Raw genomic sequence first — 25,089 nt, forward strand, 5'->3', positions numbered from 1 at the left:
GAGGCCTCAGTTGAACAGAGGCTTCTCTTTCTCTCCTGAGGCTCCAGAGTCAGAAGGAGGCCAAGCTCCTTGGGCCAAAAGGAAGGAAGTGTGTCTCTTTGTGTGTCTTTTGTGTCTCTTTTCAGAGAGGATTTTTATATTACACAGCTCTGCTCCTTCTGGGGAACAAGGGTTTTAAAAGGGATGAGAAATGGGAGGATAGTCTTAATACAAGCCTTATTCTTCTTCGTCACAAACATTGGGCTTTGGCTCCTAAGAGGAGGCTAGTCCCCCAAAAAAGGCCAAAAGTGGCTCCTTTGGGAGGTTTTAAAAGTCTCCCCAGTTTCCTTATTAATAGATTTTCAGGGAAGAAGGAAGGAGACAGACCAGAATAACTCATATTACCAAGAATGAAACAAACCAGCAGTGATGGTTCTTTGAGCACCTCACAGAGCACCATGAGCCAGGGAGACCAGGGCAGCAGCTCTAATGCCTCACTCAAAGGAGTGCCAAGAGACAAATGGAGCACAGGGGACAGGAAAAGAGATTCCACCTCAACATTAGGAGGAACTCCTGACAGTAAGGGCTGTTCCACAGTGAAACACACTCCCTCAGAGAGTGGTGGAATCTCCTTCCTTAGAGGTCTTTAAAAAGAGGCTACATGGCCATCTGTCAGGGATGGTTTGACTGAGAGTTCCTGCATGGCAGAATGGGGTTGGATTGGATGGCTTTTGGGATCTTTTCCAACTCTATTATTCTGTGATGCAGAGGGAGTGGCTGGCCCCTCGATTTATCCACGGGTCATATTAAAATCCATAATTTTTACCCCCAAACCTACCCTCAATTTATACATGAGGTCGACTTGTACATGAGTATATACGGTAACTCTGATTTTCAGTCTTATCTGTCATTGTCCTTCTGTACAGAAGAACATTTGAGTCATCAGAGACTCCACACAGCAAAGACGTCACATAAATGCCACCATTGTGGGAAACGTTTTGCTTACAAGTCAATCCTTGTCATACATCAGAGAAGCCACACAGGGGCAAAGCCATACAAATGCCAGCATTGTGGGAAATGTTTTTCTTCGAAGTCATACCTAGTGATACATCAGAGAGTCCACACTGGAGAGAATCCATGCAAATGCCAACATTGTGGGAAATGTTTTTTGTCGAAATCTTACCTAGTGACACATCAGAGAGTCCACACAGGAGAGAAGCCATACAAGTGCCAGCATTGTGGGAAATGTTTTTCTCGGCAGTCACACCTAGTGACACACAAGAGAATCCACACAGGAGAGAAGCCATACAAATGCCAGCCTTGTGGGAAATGTTTTTCTTCGAAGTCATACCTAGTGATACATCAGAGAGGTCACACTGGAGAGAATCCATACAAATGCCAACATTGTGGGAAATATTTTTTGTCGAAATCTTACCTAGTGACACATCAGAGAGTCCACACAGGAGAGAAGCCATACAAGTGCCAGCATTGTGGGAAATGTTTTTCTCGGCAGTCACACCTAGTGACACACAAGAGAATCCACACAGGAGAGAAGCCATACAAATGCCAGCGTTGTGAGAAATGTTTTTCGTCAAAGTCAAATCTAGTGATACATCAGAGAGTCCACACAGGAGAGAAGCCATACAAATGCCAGCATTGTGGGAAATGTTTTTCTCGGCAGCCACACCTAGTGACACATCAGAGAGTCCAACAGGAAAGAAGCCATACAAATGCCAGCATTGTGGGAAATGTTTTTCTCAGAGGTCAAACCTAGTGAGACATCAGAGAGGCCACACTGGAGAGAAGCCACGCAAATCCGAGAAGTGAAATGACATTATTTTTCTCAAGAAGGAATACAAAGAATATATTTTCAATCCACTGGTGATAAGAAAAGGCCCTTGTGATTTTGTGTTAGGTTTGTCTGTCAATATGTCTGTTTAAGTTTTAAAGTTATATTTCGTTAAGTTTTGGTTTTAATTCCTATTAGTATATTTCTTTGCTTTAGTTTATAAATTTGGCTGGGGATTATGGGTTGTGGAATAGGTTAGCTAGATAGAGGAGTGGGATTTGTTGCAGCTGGCTAGAATAGTTAAGGGAATGATAGCTTTTGGAATTTGTGGGATGTTAGATGAAGAAAGTTGGTAGTCGGTATTAACATAAAGAGGGCTAGTTTCTGGGCATGGCAAAGGGGGCTTTTTTACTTAAGAGGCGTAGACTGTGGGAAATGGAGGTGGGGGCTAGGTTTGGAAGAGGTTGGAGTTTTTGGTTTTAGGGATTTAATGTATTCTTTGGCTTGGGGAGGGCAGCTCTGATTTAAAAGCTGAATTTCTCACTATGTGTTCTTAATAAAATTCTTTGCTGTTTCAACACACGACTCATTCACTGATTGACAGAAGTTGTGAATTTGCACAAAATTGACTATTTTCTCCTCAGTCCTCAGCTCCATTCCCAGCCATAAGAACAGAGGCAAACAGACAAACATACACACAAACACACACTCACACTCAGAGAAACAGAGCTATATGTACAAAGCAGAGCCTTCCCAGCCTTTCTCTCCTGAGTCCAGCTCCGCTGGTTGGGCTCCATTCTGGAAGGAAGGAAAAAAGGACGGAAGGGCGTACTCCTTCCCTTCTTCCAAAGGCCGAGAGTGGAATAAGCAGCAGCAGCAAGGGCCTTGCGATCCCTGCGCATACTCAGGAGGGGCCTATGGCTGCTAATATGCATGCAGAGTTTCAGCCTCTGAAGCCATTGCTGCCCTCACAGCCTGTTCTGAGGGAGGGAAGTGGAGGAGAGCCCTTGTTCATTTGAAGGATTGGCTGGAGGGTCTTCTAGGGAGGGGTCTGGGGAGTTGTAAGAAGGAATGAAACCCCAATCTCCCCCCAAAGAAAGGCAGGGGACCTGCCAGTCCGCCTCTCCCTCTTTCCTTCCCTACCCCCTCCTTCGGGGGGGGTCCTTGGGGCCCAGGTACTTGGGAGGTTATTATGAGAAAAGAGGGCAGGGGGGACCCTTGGAGAGAGGCATGGCCATGGAGGGGAGGGGGATCTGATGGTAAAAAGGGGTTTGAGGAGCCCCCTTCCTGCTGGAAAGTGGGGCAGAGGAGAGACCCTCCCTTCTGATGCCTCATTTGGGGGAGATTTTTGTGCCAAATAAAGAACATCACACAGCATAGGCTTCAATAGCATTAGATCAATCAATCAATTTTTTTTTTATTAATGCTTAAGCCAAAGGCCATTCGCATGATTAAAATGTAAAATCGGTGACAGAAATTCAGAATTATAAAATGCTCCATCAAATAACTAACACCCAAATTTTATACATTAAACATAATAAAATTCCAGACAAATAAAACAACATTAAAAACAACTTCAACGTTTAGATAAGATCATCCCCATGACAATCAACTGCTATGTCCGCTATTGCCCTTGCCTGAATTTTGATTGCTGTTGAGGCAAACAGTGAAACCTTATAAGTTACCTGAGAATCAATATCAGACAGGAGAAAAAAAATCTTTTCAGAAGTGGTATTAGACTCTAAATTGAACAGAATAGATCCCATAAATTTAGTTCTTGGATCAGTATATAGTGAGCAAAAAAGCAGATAATGAGGCAAGCCCTCGATTTGTGGAGCTCCACAAATACCTAAACCAGAATCTGTAGGTGTGTGTGAATATCTACCATCGATCATGGCTGAAGGCATTGTTTGGAAACGAAGAGCTGTAAAAGCCTGGCTAAGCTTTGGGAATGTAAGCTTCCCTAGATAAACAGCCATCTGATGGTCCAATTTATATAATCTAAACCATTTGGAAAATGTCGAATTGTTAATAGCCAGTCTATCCAGATACACATCATGGTTAAAAATGTATTCACGAAGCTTCTCTCTTGAATTCCGGGTAGAAGGCTTTTCAGTTAGAGCAGGATATGATTCAAGCAACCTATTGTATCTTAAACTCCAGACTTTGCAGCTTGGTAAATGTTGGAAACACAACTTAGGAAAAACCTTAACTGGAGAACCTATTACAGATCTCTAGGAGTTAAATTAAGTAAATTGAAAACGAGCTCTGATGGAAGGGAGGCCGACCTCAACCTGAACCAAAGCTGCAGGTGTGCCAGGTGAGAGTAGAAGCAATTTCTTGAAAAATGTATTCTGGATGGCCTCCAGTTTCACCAATTGGGAATCATCCCATCCCCACACAGAGCGCCATATAGGATCTGAGCTATAACTTTAGAGCTGGTGCGACCAGATGACCCCCTGCCTGGTTGTAGGATCTAAGGATTGCTCCAATAGATCTCACAGCCATTGCTCTACTAGCTTCTATGTGGGACCATTTTAATAGGTCCTCTGCCCCCAACGGAGGGAATAGTGACCTTCAGCCCAACCTTGACCAGGAAACGATCCATGGTCCATGGCAATGCGGAGATATGGACTACCTCCACCCACGGATGTGCCTGTTCCGTACAGAAGACCACATTGAGAGTATGACCTGCACAATGCGTGGGATCAGAGATTGTGATGATCTCCTGGGGTCCAAGCAGCCAAACCACAGCCCTGTTATGGCTCTTAGCCCAGCAGACCCTTAAATTCCTTAAATCACGCTGCCTCCACCCAGTGAATTATAAAAGGATTTCCCTTAACCTACACTGGAACCGGTTAAGGAACCTTATTTCTACTTCTTTACTGATCTTCCCAAGCATCACCTGAACCAAAATACGTGTAAAAGGAGCGTCAAGTAGTAGATACTCCAAGGAGATATGTATTATAAATAATAAATATAAGTCATGCAAGATATTTTATACAAGGGATTAAAACAAATAAATAAACCTAAACGTCCAATTCTGAGACTAACTTCCAAGATCCGCTCTTTAACTCTCTCTCTCTCGATCTCCAACCGACACAATTCCCCCAACTGTCTCTTGGTCTCTCAGGCCTTATATCTCCTTCTTGCGGAAGCTTCCAGAAGAACCTTCATCTTGCTCTCTGATTGGTCAAGAGAGCCTTCCGTAGCAGTCATTCTGCATTTGCATAAACCTCCCTTTTCTGCCTGAAGAAGACCTCGATTGACTGGACCCCTGTTATTACAACAACAACAACGACAACCCCTCTTTTTATTGGAAGACATTCACAACTATACCTTGTTTCCCGGTTGGGAAGAATAGGAGAATTCCTGAGGTTCCCATTTCCACTAAGATTAGGAGCTCCCAAATGTCCATGGAAGAGGTTTCCTAAGGCATGTGCCAGGACAGAGCAGGGAATGGGGGGGTTCCTCATGGGCGAATTACCATTTGTCAGCTGAACTTGGGGCTCAGGGTCCCTAAGAAGAGGAGGTGCCAGGACCCCCCAGAATCTCCTCTGAGCCTTCAGGAGAGCAAGACTCAGGGAAGGGACAGTCTGCCAGGGGCTGAGAGTCGCTTGGACCAAACCTTGAGGGCACTTTCCCAAAAGCTGGCCAGGATTGGTTTCAGGGGCTGGCATTTTCCTCTAAGAGGACCATCAGGGTCTCAAGGACCACTCCCCATTTTGGATTTTGTTTTTTGACTGTGCTGCCCTCAGTGGAGATTGCTTGCTCCTAAGGTGCCATGGAGGTGAGCATGGAACGTACAGGGAAGATGGCTTTGGTAATCTTTTCCACCATTGAGCTTACCTTGTGTTGACTTCAAGGCTGTCAAAAGAGAGCAGGAAAGTAGTTGGGGGGAGAAAGCAAAGGCCCACATTTGCTCCCATAAGCTCCCCTGAAGCTTTTCCCAGCATGCCCTAGTCCTCAGTCTCCCTCCCAGGTTCCACCGTTTCCTAGAGAGATGGAAACCTTCAAGGGAGAGTCCTTGGGGGTCAAGCCAAGCTCTCCTCTGCTTCCCCAAGGCCTCCTTCTCCATCCACTGCTGGTCTTTGGAAGGAAGACCTAGAGTGCTCTTGGGAAAGTTACTTTTGGAGGGACAGGGACTCCCAAAACCTCCCAGTCTGGCTCTAACATTAAGTATGTCAAATATCTGCAATTAACTGGGCCAAATGTTATGTCAGGAGTGGGGATCCTCTGGCCTTCGCTCTGTATCCCGATCAAGAAAAAGACTGAATCTCCATGACTGGTGCTATGTTTCATACTCTTGGGATGGGCAGCCAGGAAAACAGAATGCTTGAAAGAGTTCAAAGGTTTATTGGATGGAGATAGAAGTGCAAGATGCCTTAAAATCATATGTTCAGAATCAAAGACAGCATCAAAGAGGCTCTAATAGTTTTAGAGGACAGAACCTGGATAGACACTTCCTCCAAACAAAAAGTATTTTGCTCTTCCACTTTCTCTCCTTTCTGGAAATGCTGATGCCTCAAGGGCTGGATCCTAAGCAAAACGAGAGATAAGGTTTGAACTGCTGTGCAGTTCAGATGTCAAGGTGCAATTGTATATGGTTTTTTCAAGGTGTAATTATATAAATAGTTTAATTTTAAAAAATAGTTATAATTTTAATACATTTGCATTGTCATTAATTTGTATTGTATTAAATTTATTGTTAGCCACCCTGAGTCCCTATATTGGGAGAAAGGATGGATGTACAGCGCGCCCGCATCATATGCGGGCGCGCTTTACGCGGCTTGAGCATACGCGCTCAAGCCGTGGGGCGCGCACGGGGCGGAAGGGGCGGCGCGTCCCATTCAATTGAATGGGCGCGCGCGCCCGTTCCACCCCCCGCACTGCCACGCCGCTGTGCATGAGCCCCATTGTTTCCAATGGGGCTTGAGCATAGGCGGAAATCGCCTTACGCGGAGGGATCCGGAACAGATCCCGGCATAAGGCGAGGACCCACTGTATATAAATAAACTAAATAAACTGGAGATCCTTTGAAGATCAATGGGTTTCTTGGTGTAAATAGCCCTCCACCAATAGAGACAAAGACTGAACAAGTCTGTCCAGAATTTCTATGGGTGTTTTTTGGCACCTGGGTTGTATGCGTATGGCGAGGTTCCACTGTACTAATATACTTTCCTGTGTAGAAATGAAGAGAGAAAATTTTAAAGGCCTGTTCCCAGATCAAGGGGAAATGAGAGAATTATTCTTTCTCACTTGCTTGGAGAGACAGGATAAAAAGTGTGAAGTCGAAGGCTTTTGTAGCCGGCTTCCATAGGTTTTTGTGGGTTTTTCGGGCTATGTGGTCACGTTCTAGGCTTCTTCTAATGTTTCACCAGCATCTGTGTCTGGCATCTTCAGAGATGCCAGCCACAGATGCTGACGAAATGTCAGGAAGAAACTCTTCTAGAACATGGCCACATAGCCCAAAAAATCCACAAAAAACTAAGGATAAAAAGCATTTAATTTAGCCTCCTTCTTTCTAGCCAGATGGCGAATGCAGGGTATAGTAGTGAGCCCTTGTACCACCACAACTGAGAGAAAGCAAGAAACTAAACCAATCCATAGACCCCTGCATTTTTTCTAGTTAAAGAAACCAATGAACTAAGACTCGCAATTTATAATAAGCTACTGCTCTCACATCACATCTGACCTTTCCTCTTTCCTGGAATTGGGCTCCTTCCAAAATGGAGAAGAGGCAGCCTCATCTCCTGTCTGAAGATCATGCATGAAAACTGGAAGCTCAATGCCAGGCCCTGCTGTATCGTATCTTTACTGCCACGTGTAAAAAGGACAAGGAAAAACACATGTTACAGGAGAAGAAAGCAAATAAAACCTGATCCTTTCTGGTCCAGGTTTAGGTCCTGGGCAAAAGAAGGGAAACCAGGATTTGACTTGGGAGTTAGCGAATGTTGTGTGGCCTGCCCTGCCTGCCCTGGGGCCTCCCTGGGGACCAAATCCATCACCCTTATCTTCCCCCTCAGTCAGCATTCTTACAAAGGAACCAAATTTAGGGGTCTCCCATCAGCATCTTGAGGCACCCACCTTTCCTTTCCTTTCCTGCCAAGGAAACCCAGAAGGAGCCCTTCTTCCTAAGCAGCCAACGACCAAAGCCACCAGCCTTCTAGAACCCTATTCAGGCTCCAAGCCAACCACTAACAATGGTCCAAGTTCAGGGCTGCTTTATTTGTCTGGCTGAATGCTAGGGAATTCTGGGAACTGTAGTTTTGTGAGATATTTAGTCTTCTCTGTCAGACAACTTAGATGCCATAATAAACTGAAATTCCCAGGATTCCCAAGCACTGAACTAGGGCAGTTGAAGTGGTTTAATTTCTGCAAACTGGATTATTTTTGCAATGTGTTTTTGACCACTGTTACTATTTGAGCATCCACAAGGCTCTGTGGTTTTGAAGGGAAGCATCATCATCATCATCATCATCATCATCATCATTATCATCATCATAATTTCTGCAGTGTTTTTGAACCATGTCTGAGAGAGCCCTGCAGCCTGGATCTGGCCAAATCCCAAATATTGCCCTCTCAGCAAAGCCTGGAGATATTAACCTTTAAGGACCAGAACTCCTGAAAGGCTGACTTTCCCAATCTCTCCTGAGAGACCCTCCTGGGCCTAGGGCAGCCTCAAAGAAAGGGGTCCCATTGAATGGGGGGCCCATGTCTTTCTGAGTCTGTGGGTCCAGAGGAAGAGGACTGTTTTCCAGGACCCCCTTCCTAACCTCACAAGGCAGCTCTTAGCATTTGCCCAAAACTTCTCTTGAACATGCAAAGATCAGGCAAGCAAGATCTGCTTTGCTGTTTGCAAAAAAAGATGGAAAAACAATAGGCCCTTGGTATCCTTTGAGATTTGGTTTGGATAGAAAATCCGTGGGTGCTCAAGTCCCATTATATAAAATGGGTGACCTTGGGTAAGTCACACTCTCTCAGCCTCAGAGGAAGACCAATGGCCAGCTGGAAGGCATACAACACACTCACAAACACACATCTAAATGATGAAAATGGCATTCATTTTGGGCCATGAAACCCACTGTGGGGAACCTTGGGCAGCAGACACTCTCTCAACCTCAGAGGAAGACAAAGGGCAAAGTGGAAGGCAAACCTGAAGGCAAGGAAAACCTGGGAATAGGGTCACTAGACACGAGTTCAAGGCACGCAGCACACCCCCAGCCCCCAAGGCACACTCTCTCAGCCTCAAATGATGGCAATGGCAAACCCCCTTCGACTAAACCTACAAAGAGACTCCTGTGACAGTTTTGCCTTAGGATCCTCAGGAAGGAATTGAAGGCACACAATTCTCCCCCAAAGTCTGGGAGGAAAAGGAGGAGGAAAGCTTAGAGGAAGGTCCTGAGGAAGAGGAGGAGGAGGAGGAGGAGGAGGAGGAGGGCTTAGAGGAAGGGCTGGAGGAGGAGAAAGGCTTAGAGGGCCTGAGGAGGAGGAAAAGGAGGAGGAAGAGGAAGGGTTTACAAGAAGGGCCTGAGGAAGAGGAGGAGGAGGAGGAAGGCTTAGAAGAAGGACCTGAAGAGGAGGAGGAGGAGGAGGAGGAGGAGGAGGAGGAAGGCTTAGAGGAAGGTCCTGAGGAGGAGGAGGAGGAAGAAGAGGAAGGGCTTACAGGAAGGGCCTGAGGAAGAGGAGAAGAGGAGGAAGGCTTAGAAGAAGGACCTGAGGAGGAGGAGGGGGAGGAATAGGAGAAAGGCTTAGAGCAGGGGTAGGCAACCTGCGGCCCGCAGGCCGGATGCGGCCCGGCAAGGCCTTGGGAGCAGCCCCAGCCCGGTCCTGCCACCGATTGCCACCGGGGCCTTTGGCCTCTCGCACGTAGGGGCAATTGTCTAGATGCCTCAGAAACATGCATTTATACAGTGGAACCTCGCCATACGCGCGCTCGCAATACGCGGCCTTGAGGACACGCGCTTAAGACGCAGTGCGCGTGCAGGGCGGCGTGTCCCATTCAATTGAATGGATCCCCCGCGTATGGCGAGGTTCCAGTGTATTAACATTTTTTTAAAAATCAGCAAATTTTTTCATGTGTCCTCCACTTTTTTAAAAAAAGTGTCCAGCATTTGAAAATGTTGTCCTACATTTGTCCCAGTTTATTTATTTATTTATTTATTTTTAAAAAAGTATTTAATTATTTATTTTTTGGCTTCGGCCCCCCAGTTGTCTGAGGGACAACAACCCGGCCCCTGGCTCAAAAGGGTTGCCTACCCCTGGCTTAGAGGAAGGGCCTGAGGAGGAGGAGGAGCAGAGAGGCCTCTGGAGGATTCTGTAGAAGAAGAAGAAGGGGCTCCTGAGCATACGCAGAGGCCTCTGGGGGAGAAGCCACAGGGAGAAATCTCCTGGTTGTAAATTATTATTACTATTATTAGTAGTATCATAGTATTATTAAATTTTATTTATTTATAAAGACATGGAAAGACGTATTTATAAAGAGTATCTCAGTGAATCCCTGAATTATAGCATCAGGAAAGATTTTAGGTGTTGTTAAGGTTTGGAAATGCTTCTGACTTTGGAGCCCTTTCATCCTCCATTTTGGGTTCCCTGAAGGCCTCAAACTGCCAACTGCCAAGCACTGAGGCAGAGGCAGAGGCAGCCATTTTGTGTTCCAGAGGCCATTTTGTGCTGCTTGTGACTGTGGGGAATAACATTCCAGAACCTTCTCTGAGGTTTCAGTTGAACAGAGGCCTCTCTTTCTCTCCTGAGGCTCCAGAGTCAGAAGGAGGCCAGGCTCCTTGGGCCAAAAAGAAGGAAGTGTGTCTCTTTGGTCTGGTGTGGAATGCAGCTTTGCTTCTGCTCTCTTTCACCACCACAAACCCCCCGGCTGCAAATTTCCCATGATGCAGTGCTGCAATTCCCCCCATTTCCTTCCGGTGGTTCTTTCACTTTCAGGGCAACCGAGGGGGGGGGTGTTGTTCTCTCCATTGTTGCTGGGATAAGGCTGAACCCTTTGGTGGGGAATAGGCAGCCAATGGGAGCAGAGGAAGGTCCAGGTAGAGCAAAGGAGGCCACACCCCCGCTTGATTGGGGAGCCAATGGGAAAATCACATTAGTCCCCATAGACTAGTTTTATCAATCAAGAACATTCCTAACACAACGTCGCCCTCTTGTGGACACTCAGGGCACTGCAGCCTCCTTGGGCTTCTCACCAACTTCTATCCTGGACCGCCATCTGGTGGCCACTCTTGGCAATTCACTAATAGGATACTGTTCTCTGTGTCTTTGAGTGCTGCAGGGTTTCTTGCCAAGCCAATCCTAACCCTGGTCCCTTTTCTCAGGACCTACACCTTGGCCTCCTTGTACACAGCTGTGGGGCCTCTCTTGCTGGAAGTGAGCCAAGTGCAGGACCACCAGGATCCCCCTGTCCACCTGATGGCCGACACAGAGGCCAAGCCGAGGGAGTTGGGCCCCAAGAGAAAGAGGCTGCCAAGGTACAACTATTCTTTGGTGAGTCACTATCCTATGAGCTTCATCTGTGTCACTGCTGGGCCAATTTATGAAAGGAAGCATATAAAATACTGTCCGAGTTTGGCAGAGACAGTCCTGGTTTATCCTCTGTCACCTCATTATTTCGGGGACTTTTAAAATGTCCTGGTTTCTCTCTTCTCTTCCCACTTTCCCCCTTCTTCAGCTCACTTCAATTTCTGCATAATGAATGCCAAGGAGTTTGCACCCCATCAACTCAAAAGTGGGGAGGGGAGAAGAAAGAAGGGGGCAGGGACTTGCCCTTGATAGGAGTCTGAGGCAAGAGCAAATTGCGTTGCCCTTCCTTGCTTGTCTTATATTCCTGATAAACAACTTTGACCATCTTCACCACTTTCTGGTGTTGCTTGTCCACATGTGTCTTGTTTTTCCCATCTGTGTAATGTTGGGGGATATGGGAGAATATCTCTGGATATAAATTGGGGGTGGCCCCATGGCCCTCAAGCCCAGAGTGCTCCCCAGAACTGCTTTTTAATACTGACATTCGCCTCTGAAATTTGGCAACAAATGGCTAAATGCACTATAATCTTTGGAGGCTAAATATACGATACGTTTTGGTATAGTCAGTATCCTAATCCATCATCAATATCCCAGCCATGGCCTAAATTATATTGTTTATTATATTGTATATTGTATTGGAAGAATTTGAGACAAATTGGACCTGAAAGGCAGTAGCTTTTTTTTTTCTTTTTTTTTTTTTTTTTTGCTAACAGCAATTAAAGTTTATTTCCTGGACTAAATTCTGAGGTGATCAAATAATTTTTGGGATGCATCATGTGCTCCTCCCCCCCTTTTTATTAGTCATTCTCTGGATGAGGGCTTTTTTCTTTTGCAGGTGACCTTTGCGGATGTGGCAGTATATTTCACTTTGGAAGAATGGAAACTGTTGACAAAGAAGCAGAGACTTATGTACAATTATGTGATAATGGAGAATTACGAGAATATGGCCTCTGTGGGTAAGGAAGCTGAATTCATTGCCCTTACTATGAAGACTGAGGGCCCTTTCATTCTACATTATCATGGCACTATGATTCCACTTTAGAATTATAGAATCATAGAGCTGGAATAGACCATAAGGATCATCTGGTTCAACCCCTTGCCATGCAGGAAACACATTGAAAGCATCCCCGACAGATGGCCACCAAGCCTTTGTTTAAAGATCTTCAAAGACCTTTCTTTAAAGACCTTCAAAGAAGGAGTGCTTTAGAAATTATTATTATTAATAATAATAATAATAATAAGATGCCACCATTCTCTGAAGGAGTATATTCCACTGTTGAATAATTCTTGATGTCAGGAAGTTCCTCCTAATCTTTAGGTGGAACCTCTTTTCCTGTGGTTTGCATCCATTGTTCCCTGTCCTTTGCTCTAGAGCAGCAGAAAGCAGGCTTGCTCCATCCTCTGTATCTCTTCAAATATTTGAACAGGGCTATCCACTCTTAATCTTCTCTTCTACAGGCTAAACATTCTCAGCTCCCTAAACCACTTCTCATACAGCTTGATGGTTTCCAGACCCTTCATCATTTTCATTGCTCTCCTTTGGATACACTCCAACTTCTCAACATCCTTTTTGAATTGTGGTGACCAGAAGTGGTCACAGTATTCCATGTGAGGGCCTGACCAAAGCAGAATAGAGTTGCACTATTACTTCCCTTCATCTATAAGATAGAATCATAGAGTTGAAAGAAACTAGAAGGGCCATCCAGTCCAACCCCCTGCCATAACACTATACGCACATTGATGTCGCCTAGGATCACATTGGCGTTTTTAGCTGCTGCATCACACTGTTGACCCAGGTTCAAGTTGTGGTCTACCAGGACTCCTAGATCCCTTTAACATGTAGTTTAAGTGTCATAGCAACTTACTGGGAAATCTTGGAATTTGTAGTTTAGCGAGGCACTATTGCTCTCCAGTTTCTAAGAATTCTAAATATCCTATATTCAATTTTTAATTCTAGGATTTTGTGGGAAGGAACCATGGAGATATATGCTTTTTGGCTCCAAATGCTCCTCAGCCCATCCCTGACCAAGTTTGCTGCTTTTTTGGCCCTCCTTCATCGTTTTGATACTGTTGTGTAAAATGGCTCCCTTGTCCCTGCAATGTATCAGAAAACAGGGGCAAAAGGGATGCTGTCAGATATTGAGGGGCAAAATATTGTTTATCCATCCTCAAGGGAATACAATGTGGGGGTGCCCTTGAGATCCCCTGGGGGGCAATGTGACCCCTTCCCCACATCAACAATAGGCCATTCCTGTCTTAGAGATGTCTTAAGGCTCTTTTGAGGCTGCTCTCTGGCACTTGACCCTCACCAAAATTGGAGTCCAGGTCCCAATCCCCCTTGCTCTACCTTTCCAAATGACTTATTTGTATATTGATTATCCTGCCTTTCTCAACAAATGGGCCTCAAAGTGTCTCTTTTATGCATACACACACTCTGTGAGTGTGTTTCTGTCTGTGATAGAGAGATGGAAGGAATGTGAAAAATAGAAAGGGAGGGAAGAGATGCTGAAGGTGAAATGGTAAAGCAGTGCAGATGGGCAAGAGGGAAGGTTGGAGAGCGGAGGGAGAAAGGGAAGGGGACCAGGCCTCTGGGATCCAGGAGGGGAAAGCAGGTGCAAAGGCAGGATCGCCTAGCTCTGTGTGGAGAGGAAGAGACCTCTGGGAAGGGCCAGGAGAGGGGCCTTGGGGATTGGGAGGCAGCCACCAACCTGACAGATTTTAAGAACTGGATTGAGTGTACTTCTGAGAACCAGCTCAAATCCTTGTTTTCAGATATATTTAGGGGTTCTATTTAGAAATTATGAGTAATATCTGTGAAGGTAGGAAAGGGAGACACAAAACCTGTTTGTTCTCTAATGTTTCTTTTCCTACCTGAGCTTACTTAGTTCCATAGTTGATTCCAGAGGCCCTTTGTTATCCAAAATGCTGGAGTCTGGGGAGGACACCCGCAAGTGCTCTGCTTTTAGGGGAATTTAGTACTTAGCTGAAAAGAGAGATATAGTTTGGTTGGGGCAAGAGCGACCTCGGGATTCAGCTCAACTATACCAGGCCCAGAAGCACACAGAACTCCAAAGGCATTTGAAATAGGTTTATGTTTTAGGGGAAAAGCAAAACACACACACACACGTAAGGGTTCCCACACATGCACAAAAACTAGATAACAGGTGGGAGTGGTCAAGAGATGTAAGACTTTCATAATGGTAATAGTTTACCTAGGCGGATCTGGATTCCAATTGCTGAGGGTTCAAAATGGGAAGAGAAGTCAGGAGCTCCTGCGACAAATGGGGTTGGTGAGTGCATTGAGGTGTTTAGCCATGTAACCCGACAGACTGTCTGTCTGTAATTGGACTGAAGTCAAAGAACAGCCAGTCAGGGCAGATATTTATACTGTAATTGTTGCTTGGAGGCACAAATCGAGTGTTCAAAAAGGTTTAAATCGCTTTAGAATGTTTCCTGGGGAGAAAATTGTTTGAAACCCAACTGAATGCAATGGGTGCTTGGTGCAAATATCTCAGATAAAAAGGATTAGCATACTGGCTCTCAGGTCCTTGTTGGCTCTGAATTCCAGTCGTGTTCTCTATCTCGAGTTGTAAAATAATACAAATATTTGCAAGCTCTCCTGTCCAACTTCCATCAACTTCACCATCCCTTGTACACACAACTCCAATCCAACCCACATCAGTCTGCATGTGAGCTGCATACTGTATTGATTGTGAATCATCTCCTGGTGCCAAACAGCAGGAAAGGACCTCTGCAGTTAGCTTGCATCATGCCTTGGGCTCTGACTCAGGACTCTATGGCAGTCTCAAAGGATATGATGCCGCCTGTCAATCAAAGTTTTTTTGCACATTGCTAATGGATTATTTTTTTCAACAGTCCTTTGACTATCTGCTTCCATGGATTCCCTCAAGGCAGTCCCCATTCTTTGCAAGCACCTATAAGTAAGGATACAATCGTTCCATGGACTTAGGGGCATAAGCAGCAGGGTCATGCTTGGGTTACTCACAGAATCTTTCTTAATTTAATAGCTAATAAGGAGGAATGAATGAGGGCTAAATCATGGGGTAACACCCTCCTCTCTTAACTCTGATTTTCAGTTTTATCTGTCAATGTTCTTCTTTACAGAAAACCATTTGAGTCATGAGAGAATCCACACAGGAAAGAAGTCACATAAATGCCAGCATTGTGGGAAACGTTTTGCTTACAAGTCAATCCTTGTCATACATCAGAGAGTCCACACAGGAGAGAAACCATACAAATGCCAGCATTGTGGGAAATGCTTTTCTGACAAGTCAGCCCAAGTGAAACATGAGAGAGGCCACACAGGGGAGAAGCTACAGAAATCCCAGTAATGAACTAAAATTATGTTTGTCAAGAAGGAGTACAAAGAATATATTTTTAATCCTATGGTAATAAGAAAAGGCCCTTATGATTTTGTTTGTAAGGTTTGTCTGTCCATATGTCTGTTTATGTTTTAAAGTCATATTTTGTTAAGTTTAGGTTTTAATTGCTAATAGTATAGGTAATTACATTGGGTTGTATATTTGTCGTGGATTGTGGATTGTGGTATAGATTAGGTAGATGAGGGGTGGGATTTGTTGCAGCTGGATAGAATAGTTATGGGAATGATATCTTTTGCAAAGTGTGAGATGTTGTCTGAAGAAAATTTTGGGGTATTAACCGAAAGGGCAAGTTTCTGGGAATGGCAAAGGGGGCCTTGTTACCTGTGGGGCATAGACTGTGGGAATTGGGGGTGAGGCTAGGTTTGGAACAGGGTGATGCTGAGCGTTTGGGGTTTTAATGTATTGTTTGTATTGTAGTGGGCAGTTCTGGCTTAAACACTGGATTTCTGTGTGTTCTTAATAAAAAATTTTGCTATTTCAACATACTGGACTCTTTGATGCAGAGAAGTTCTGAATTTGCCCAAACTGAACCTTTCTTCTCTACTCAGTCCTCAGCTCCATTCCCAGCCATAAGAACAGAAGGGGCACGCACACACATACATGCACAGAAACACACAAACATACAGGATACACAGAGGCAGGTATATTTCAAAACTAGAGCCTTCCTTTCCTGGTTTTCCCTCCTGAGTCCAGCTCTGCACCTTGGCCTCCATTGCGGTCTCCTCAAAGGAAGAAAGGAGGGAAGGACGGGGAGGCCACTGAACCCCCAGCGCATACCTTCCTTTCCTGCAAAGGCCGTCAGCAGAATAAGCGGAAACACCTTGGTCCTGGCAATCCCTGTGCATGCTGAGGAGGGGCCTTTGGGGGCATCTATGTATGCACAGTCTCAGCCCCTGAAGCCATGGCTTTCCTCACAGTCTGTTCTGAGGAGGGAGGGAAGTGGGGAGAGCCCTTGTTCATTCAGAGGAATGGCTGGAGGGTCTTCTGGGGGGCCCTTGGGGGGTTATAAGAAGGAAGGAAACCCCTCTTCTTCTCTCAAAGAAAGGCAGGGGGCCTGCCAGGTCTCCTCTCCCTCTTTCATTCCCTGCCCCCTACTAGGAGGATTCCTTGGGTCCCAGGTACTTGGGGGGTTATTATGAGAATAGACGCCGTGGGAACCATTGGAGAGAGGCATGGCCATGGAGGAGAGGGGTTTTTGGACTTCATCTCCCAGAAGCCTCAGCCAATCACCATCCACATGCAAATTTCCTTCCTACCTCAGTAGTCTACAGTCAATCTGAATAGACTTACAGAGCCCTACAAAGGCTCCTCCTTCCTCTTTGTCTCTCAGCCAATCACCATCCACATGCAAATTTCCTTCCTACCTCATAATGCCCTCCCTGACATCTTGGCCAATGATCTGAGATTCTGGGAGCTGAAGTCCAAAACATCTGGAGGGCCGGAGTTTGAGGACCCCTGCTTTAAATGATAAGACCTGACTTGGATGCCAGCATTGTTGCAGAGGCCATAGGTCAGGTGTCCAGTGACTCTGTGAATGAAATCATACTGGATCAGTTTGAATCTGTGAGTACTAAGGATGTGGTCAAGCTCCTTGGAAATGAGAAGAAGACAACTTGCCCTCTGGACCTTTGCCCTTCATGGCTGGTCATCCAAAGAGAAGATGCACTTAGGACTCACCTGAGATATATCATAGATGCATCTCTTAGGGAGGGCTATTTTCCATCTTGCTTAAAAGAAGCGGTGTTACTGCTGTTTATGGAAAAGCCCTCCCTAGATCCCTTGGAGATGAACAATTACAGACCGGTCTCCCATCTTCTATTTCTAAACAACATGATTGAGAGGGCAGTTGCTCTTCAACTCCAAGCGGTCTTGGATGAAATGGATTATCTTCAGGGTGGGATATGGAGTCGAAACTGTTATGGCCGCCTTAGTAGATGATCTTTGCTTGAGCATCGACATGTGAAGTGTGACCCTGTTGATGCTTTTGGATCTCACAGAGGCCTTCGATACCATCGACCATGGCATCCTTATGGAAAGCCTGAGGGAATTGGGGATCAAGGGCAATGCGTTGCGGTGGTTCTGGTCCTATCTCTCAGGCAGATTCCAGATGGAGATGCTTGGGGACAGTTGCTCCTCTAAAAGGGAGCTTAAATCTGGCGTTCCTTGGGGCGTCGTCCTGTCACTGATGCTGTTTTTCTTAAGCCTTAAAAACCAACTTCAAAAATTCAAGGTCACATGGGATGTAAAAGGGCAACATTACATAAAAACAGGGATGGACTCAGAAGACAGAGATACCTTCTTTGCACCAGTTCAATCATAGAAAGGGAATCATATCACAAAGGAAGGCCCTCTTTTGCTCCAGTGTTGTTGAGATAAGATAAAAGTGGGGACCATCGTTCTTCAAAAGGCAGAGGAAGAGTCCACCCCGCAACCTTCTAGATTGATCTGTGAGCTTTTCCATAAACCAAAAATCCCAAAATCCCAACCACCAATCAGTCATATTGACCTTTCCAGTTTTCCAAGCCCTGGCAATTTCAGTCCTGGCCAATGCCAACAAAAATGCAACAATATCTTTATTGTGTAATGTCTTGTTTTCATTAATAAACATTGAAAGCAATAAAAGTTCTGGAGAAGGGACAATCTTTTGATCACTGATTTCTGAAACTAAGTTAACTACTGAATGCCAAAATGCAAATATACTTGGACAGTCGTACCAAATGTGCAGGAAGGTACCTCTAGTATTACATCCCCTCCAACAGCATGAGATGGGGCTCTTAGTAAGGCCTGCAAGTTGTCATGGTGTCAGGTACCATCTATGCTCAACTATAAGGATGCTTTCTTTTAATGCTGTTTAACATCTACATGAAACTGCTGCGAGAGATCATCGAGAGGCATGGGGCGGGTGCTATCAGTATCCTCATGACACCCAGAGATATCTCAGGGTCAACTAAGGAAGGCATCTCCCCTCTGAATGAATGTCTTGGGGCAGTAATGGGCTGAATGAGGAAAAACAGACTGAAACTGAATCCAGATAAAACGGAGGTGCTGATTGTTGGAGGACCTAATCCAGGTATGGAGGTTTGTCAACCGGTCCTGGAAGCGGTCGCACTTCCCCTAAAGGACTATGTTTGCAGTTTGTGGGTGCTCTTGAATCTGTCGCTCTAGATGTCAGCTCAGATAGACGCAAAAACAAGGAGTGCCTGTTATCAGCTTTGGTTGATACGTCAACTGCGCCTCTTCCTGGAACCTGAGGACATCAAAAGGATGATGCATGCGCTGGTAACCTCATGTCTTGACTTGAGCTCTACATAGGGCTACCCTTGCACTTAGTCCTGAAACTTCAACTAATCCAAAATATGGCAGCCAGAGTGGTCACTGGAATATCTAGAGGTGTCCATATCACACCTATAATGGCTGCTCATTAATTTCCTGGGACAGTACAAGGTCTTGGTTATAACATTTAAAGTCCTTCATGGATTGGGTCTAGCTTACTTACGGGATCTCCTTCTCCCATGTAATCTGCTCCACACATTGAGGTCCTCTAGTAAAAACTTACTGCAGTCAGCAATAAGAAGGCTCTCTGCAGTTACACAGAGGACCTTCTCGCAAGTTATGGAACAACATCCAGAAGAGTTCCAATATATCACCAGTCTTTAAGGCTTTAAAAAGGCCTTCAAGACATATCTCTTTCCAGATTAGCATTCCAGCAATCTCTTATTAATTGAATTGTTCAGCAACTGCTCTAACTGCTTTTGCCCTATTTTTAATAATTGTTTTAATAATTGTTTAAGAATTTAATTGTATTTTATTGTGGATGGGAGGAATTGGGAGGGTTTGGGACACAACAATGACAAGTTGTTATTGTGTTTTACCAATGCTTTTACTCTTAGTCGCTTTGATCTGTTTTTAGAAGCCTTTAGAAGCCTTTGAGGCACCCTCGTCACGTGTGAGGGTTGCCTGGTAGGCGGAGTGCCCACACAGCTGGCAACCCTCGCAAGTGACGAGGGCGCCGCAGCTGCAGCACACCCACCATACACGGCGCATAATGGTGACATTGCAGATGTGCCACCTCCAAACAGGGAGGCGCAACTGCAATGTACCCTCGCCATCGCTGGCGCTTCGGGGCGGCAGAAGTGCAGAGCAAAAAGGGGCCACTTCCACGCGCTCCTTTTTTGCTCCGCAACAGCACTGCTCAATTTGATTGTTGCGACACTTCTGTGGAGAAATGAGTAGGGCCAGGGACGCGCCTCTTTCTGGCGGTCTGTACCCCGCCTTAGTATGTTTCACAAGTTTTGTTGCTTGTGAATATTTGTATTTTGTCAGGTCTCTTAATTGTATCTGTGTTATTGTTGTTGGTCCTATATGGTTTTTTCCTTTTAGCACCAAAGTTAAAAAAAATGTAGTATCCTGGAATCTAGAAAGCATATCCAGGAGAAGGTGTTTTGGCCACACTGTAAACAATAACATCCAAAATGCACAAAACAGTGGTGCCTTTCTCCTGTTTGATTTTTAACACTTTTGATCATAGAATCATAGAATTGTAGAGTTGGAAGAGACCGCAGGGGCCATCCAGTCCAACCCCATTCTGCCATGCAGGAACTTTCAATCAAAGAATCCCTGACAGATGGCCATCCAACCTCTGTTTAAAGACCTCCAAGGAGGAAGACTCCACCAAAATCTCTGAGGGAGTTGGTTCCACTGTCGAACAGCCCTTACTGTCAGGAAGTCCCTCCTAATGTTGAGCTGGAATCTCTTTTCCTGTAGCTTATATCCATTGCTCCGGGTCCTAGTCTCTGGAGCAGCAGAAAACAAGCTTGCTCTTTCCTCAATATGAAATCCCTTCAAGTATTTAAACAGGGCTATCATATCACCTCTTAACTTTCTCTTCCCCAGGCTAAACATCCCCAGCTCCCTAAGGCGTTCCTCACAGGGTTTCATGGTTTCCAGACCCTTCACCATTTTAGTCGCCCTCCTGATAAAAATCTGATAAAGAAGACCCTCTATTTTTTCAAGATGATGATGATGAGGATGATGATGGACCTCTCTATCTACAGATTTCTTTACCCATGGATTGAACCATCCAAAGCTTGAAAACATAGAAACAGAATATAAATTCCAAGAGCAACTCTTGTTTTTGCCATTTTATATAATAGACATTGTTTTTGTTGTTGTTATTGCGTGTCTCCAAGTCGTTTTGAATTTATGGTGACCCTAAGGCAGACCTATCACAGGGTTTCCTTGGCAAATGTCTTCTGAATAGTTTTCCCGTTGCCTTTCCCTGAGGCTGAGAGAGTGTGACTTGCTCAAAGTCCCCCAATGGGCTTCCATGGCAGAGCTGGGATTCCAAATCTGAACTCCAGAGTCATAGTTCTGTTAGGGAAACATTCCCAATATGGTCATTTGAAAGGAGTGTCCTTGAGTGAGACACGAGAACCCGAAATGTCCATAGGCAATACGCACTTTATTTGGCCAAGGCGACAGCACACCAGCAGATGGTGATAAAATTGCTGCCGCACCCAATAGCCATTTCCAAAAGTTTTTATAGTAAAACACAGTTCATTGTTTACCTAGCATTAGCCTAATTGGCTATTTAGTACACACATGATTATACAAAAGGCAGTTAATTGGCTATTGTCTAAACAACAAATAATTGCGTTCACTGTCCATGCAATGGTCACGCATTTTCTTATTGGCTCTACATTTGCTATTACATTTGCTATGAGTTTAGAATGCAAAGAGATACTTGCTAGGATGATCCTGTTCCCTTCAAGGCCACAGCAAAGGGAGAGCATTGTATTCTCAAAGCTCTGGCGAAGGGAGGGTGAGTGCGTGCGTGTGATGTGAGTGTGTACGGTGGACACACACAGGAGCAAAAGGTAGGGGGCCATCATAGCCCATGTACACTTTACTCTGTAGCTCAGTCTATGAGTCTACTGTAACCACCGATTCTTTTGCAAAGCCATGTACAGAAGCAGAAAGCATAAGTTCAGCCATATTTATGTCCCTCTCAGTCTTATACGGCGAGTATATCCCAAACTCTATATTTTAACTGGAAAAGTTGGGGATCGTCTTATACACCGGAAAATACGGTATATGTAATTATAATTGTATGTATGTTTACTTCTGGTCATAACAGTATAACTGCCCTGCGATTACTGTAATTGAAATGTTTATACTTTGTGATGTTTTTATGATATGTATTTTACACATGATTGCCTCCTGAGGACAATCTGAGGGCTGCCATTGGCTGGAGTCCCAGTCCCTCCCACCATCCCTGGCCCTGATTGGCTGGAATCCCAGTCCCTGGCCATTTTGTGTTCTGGCAGCCATCTTGTGCTTCTTGTGACTGTGGGGAATAATGTTCCGGAACCTTCTCTGAGCCTCAGTTGAACATAGGCTCCTCTTTCTCTCCTGAGGCTCCAGAGCGAGAAGGAGGCCAGGCTCCTTGGGCCAAAAGGAAGAAAGTGTGTCTCTTTTCTGAGAGGGTTTTCTTATTACACAGCTCTGCTCCTTCTGGGGAACATGGGTTTTAAAAGGGATCAGAAATAGGAAGATAGTTTTAATACAAGCCTTATTCTTCTTCTTCACAAACATTGGGCTTTGGCTTCTAAGAGGAGGCTAGTCCCCCCCAAAAAGGCCAAAAGGAGCTCCTTTGGGAGGTTTTAAAAGTCTCCCCAGTTTTCTAATTAAGAGATTTTTACGCATGGAGGAAGTTGACAAACCAGACCATCTCACATTACCAAGAATGAATCAAACAAAGAACAACAAAAATAAGGATTAGACAGAAAAACAAAGTGCTTATTTTTTTAAAGTAAAACCATTATTAAGAGGGAAAAAACCAGACTTGGGTGCTTCTGCCCTTTTACATCCAGCTCAGGCTGTATCTGCACTGCAGAGATATTCCAGTTCGAACCTGCTTTAACTCTCCTGGCTCCTTCCTGTGGAATCCTGGGATTGGTAGTTTTTTGCGGCACCAGAGATCCAAAGCCACTCCAAGGCAAGGCTCTCCAGGGCTCTCTTGGCCCTCCTTTGCTTGCGAATACAGTGGGCCCCTGGTATACATGGGGGATCCCTTCTGGACCCCCCCACGTATTCCAAAATCCGCGTATGCTCAAGTCCATGCTCACCGACATTGGGGACAAAAGTCCCTCTCCTCTCCTCCCCTCCCCAACTTTTTCCCTCCTCGCTGCCACGGTGGGGGAAAGACCACGTGGGAGTGTTGGAGGCCAGCGGAGGTAGCAGTGATTGTGGCAGTGGCAGCGAAGAGGAGGCGGAGGAGCAGCGCCAGAGGCCTCCTGTCCACCTCAGCCTGCATGCCCCCGCTGCCGCCACCGCGGAAGGGCCGGGTGGTCACCAGGAGGCCTCTTGGCCTCCAATAGCCCCACACGGCCCTTGCGCCGTGGCGGCGGTGGAGAGGAGGCCGAGGAGGCCTCTGTCACTGCTCCTCGGCCTCCTCTCCACTGCCAGCACACTTCCGGGGGAAAGGCCTCTTGGCCTCCAGCAGCAACACCTGACCTTTCCCCTGGCCTTGGCAACGAGGAGGCCAAGGTGGCGGAGCAGCAACATAAGAGGCCTCCTCAGCCTCCTCACCGCCACCGCTGGCACAAAAGGGCCAGGTTCGTGTGTTGGAGACCAAGAAGCCCCCAGCCTAGTCACCCGGCCCTCACTCAGAGGCAGAGGCGGCAGCGGAGAGGAGTCTGAGGCTTGGCCTCCTTGCAGCCACAGCTCCATTGCTGCCGCCAACGCGAAAGGGCCAGGTGCAGCCTGGAGGCCTCTTGTCTAGCTTGTTTCATGTTTTTGTTTTATATACTATTTAATTTGGTTAACTGCTATTAAGGGACATATCTATGAGATCCTATGATATGGGGTGCACTATAAACCTTTTAATAAATGAGCATGTAATGCAATCCTATATATACATATTATCAGACATAACTCCAGACAATGTTAGCCTTTTGGATGCAAGAAGGTTCCTCTCATTCTTCAATGCAAGAAACAACTCCTCAGCTGCCTTCTAGAAGATAAAGCAAAAAGGCTTCCAAAAGAACTGAAGCCTTGGGCAAGTCTCACTCTCTCAGCCTCAGAGGATGGCCATGGGAAACCCACTCTGAAGGAACCTGCCAAGAAAACCCCTTCAGAGACTCCCATAAGGTCACCATAAGACCTGGAAACAACTGGAAGGCAGAGCAACATTGGGAAATAGGTGCAAGGCTTGCCTTGGGCAAGTGCAATGACTGGGCTCCAGTCAATGGAGGTCTTCTTCAGGCAGAAAAGGGAGGTTTATGCAAATGCAGAGTGACATCACTGCTACAGAAGGCTCTCTTGACCAATCAGAGAGCAAGATAAAGGTCCTTCTGGAAGCTTCCGTGAGAAGGAGATATAAGGCCTGAGAAACCAAGAGACAGTTGGGGGAATTGTGTCGGTTGGAGATCGAGAGAGAGAGTTAAAGAGTGGATCTTGGAAGTTAGTCTCAGAATTGGACGTTTAGGTCTATTTATTATTTTAATAGCTTGTGTGAATTGAATATTATATACTTACAAATATTGTACCTGCAAGATTTTTAATATCTTGTATGACTTATATTTCAGTTATACATTTTGTTATTAATAATACATACCTCCTTAGAGTATCTACTACTCAATGCTCCTTTTACACGTGTCTTGGATTGGTTGATTCTTGGGAAGATCAGTAAAGAAGGAGAAATAAGGTTCCTTAACTGGTCCCAGTGTAGGTTAAGGGAAATCCTTTTATAATTCACTGGATGATGGCAGCATGATTTAAGGAATTTAAGGGTCTGCTGGGCTAAGAGCCATAATGTCTAAATATCTAATGAGCACTTTGTAAGCCACTCTGATAGCCTTTTGACTGAAGAGAGGGGTATAAAATTATTATTATTATTATTATTATTATTATTATTATTATTACAGGGCCGCAGTTTGGCTGCTTGGACCACCGGAGATCATCACAGTGAGTCAGTTGGAAAAGCCCATCTCACTCCAGAAAATAAAGGTACTTGAGGAGTTTGCTCTCTGCGTCTTTCTGTAATAATAGCTACAAAACTGATAATAGCATTTGGGGCATTTAGTCTTTTAAAAACAAATATGGCAGATTTAAATTCTGCTTTAAAACCTCTTTCCATCTGCCAGGTTTGCGCTGGTTTTGGGGGAAATGAGAAAGTGTTGGGAGGGAGGGACTGCCAACAGAATTAGGAGATGCATTGCAGGCTATGGACAGTTTGTGGCCAAGAAAGGTCCAAAACACACAGCAACAATAGTCCAGTTTGAGAGCACTTTAACTGCCCTGGCCCAGTGCTAGGGAATCCTGGGAAATAGAGTGTATTGTGGCACCAGTGGTCTCTGACAGAAAAGGCTCAATGTCTCACAAAAC

The 25,089-nt window shown here is 45.4% G+C and overlaps 1 protein-coding gene across 1 annotated transcript; it reads left to right on the forward strand.

Annotated features, from left to right (window-relative positions):
• Positions 1-686: 686 nt before the first annotated feature.
• Positions 687-23,403, forward strand: LOC149271562 (uncharacterized). Its single transcript, XM_089507323.1, has 5 exons — positions 687-1,720; positions 10,898-11,263; positions 12,135-12,255; positions 15,425-15,590; positions 23,043-23,403. The coding sequence occupies exons 1-5, from the start codon at positions 848-850 to the stop codon at positions 23,401-23,403; spliced, it is 1,887 nt and encodes a 628-aa protein (XP_089363449.1). The 5' UTR covers positions 687-847.
• Positions 23,404-25,089: the final 1,686 nt, after the last annotated feature.

The sequence above is a fragment of the Sceloporus occidentalis genome, unplaced genomic scaffold (assembly GCF_023333645.1).
Source record: "Sceloporus occidentalis isolate IW3139 unplaced genomic scaffold, rSceOcc1.0.p SCAF_493, whole genome shotgun sequence".
NCBI lineage: Eukaryota > Metazoa > Chordata > Lepidosauria > Squamata > Phrynosomatidae > Sceloporus > Sceloporus occidentalis.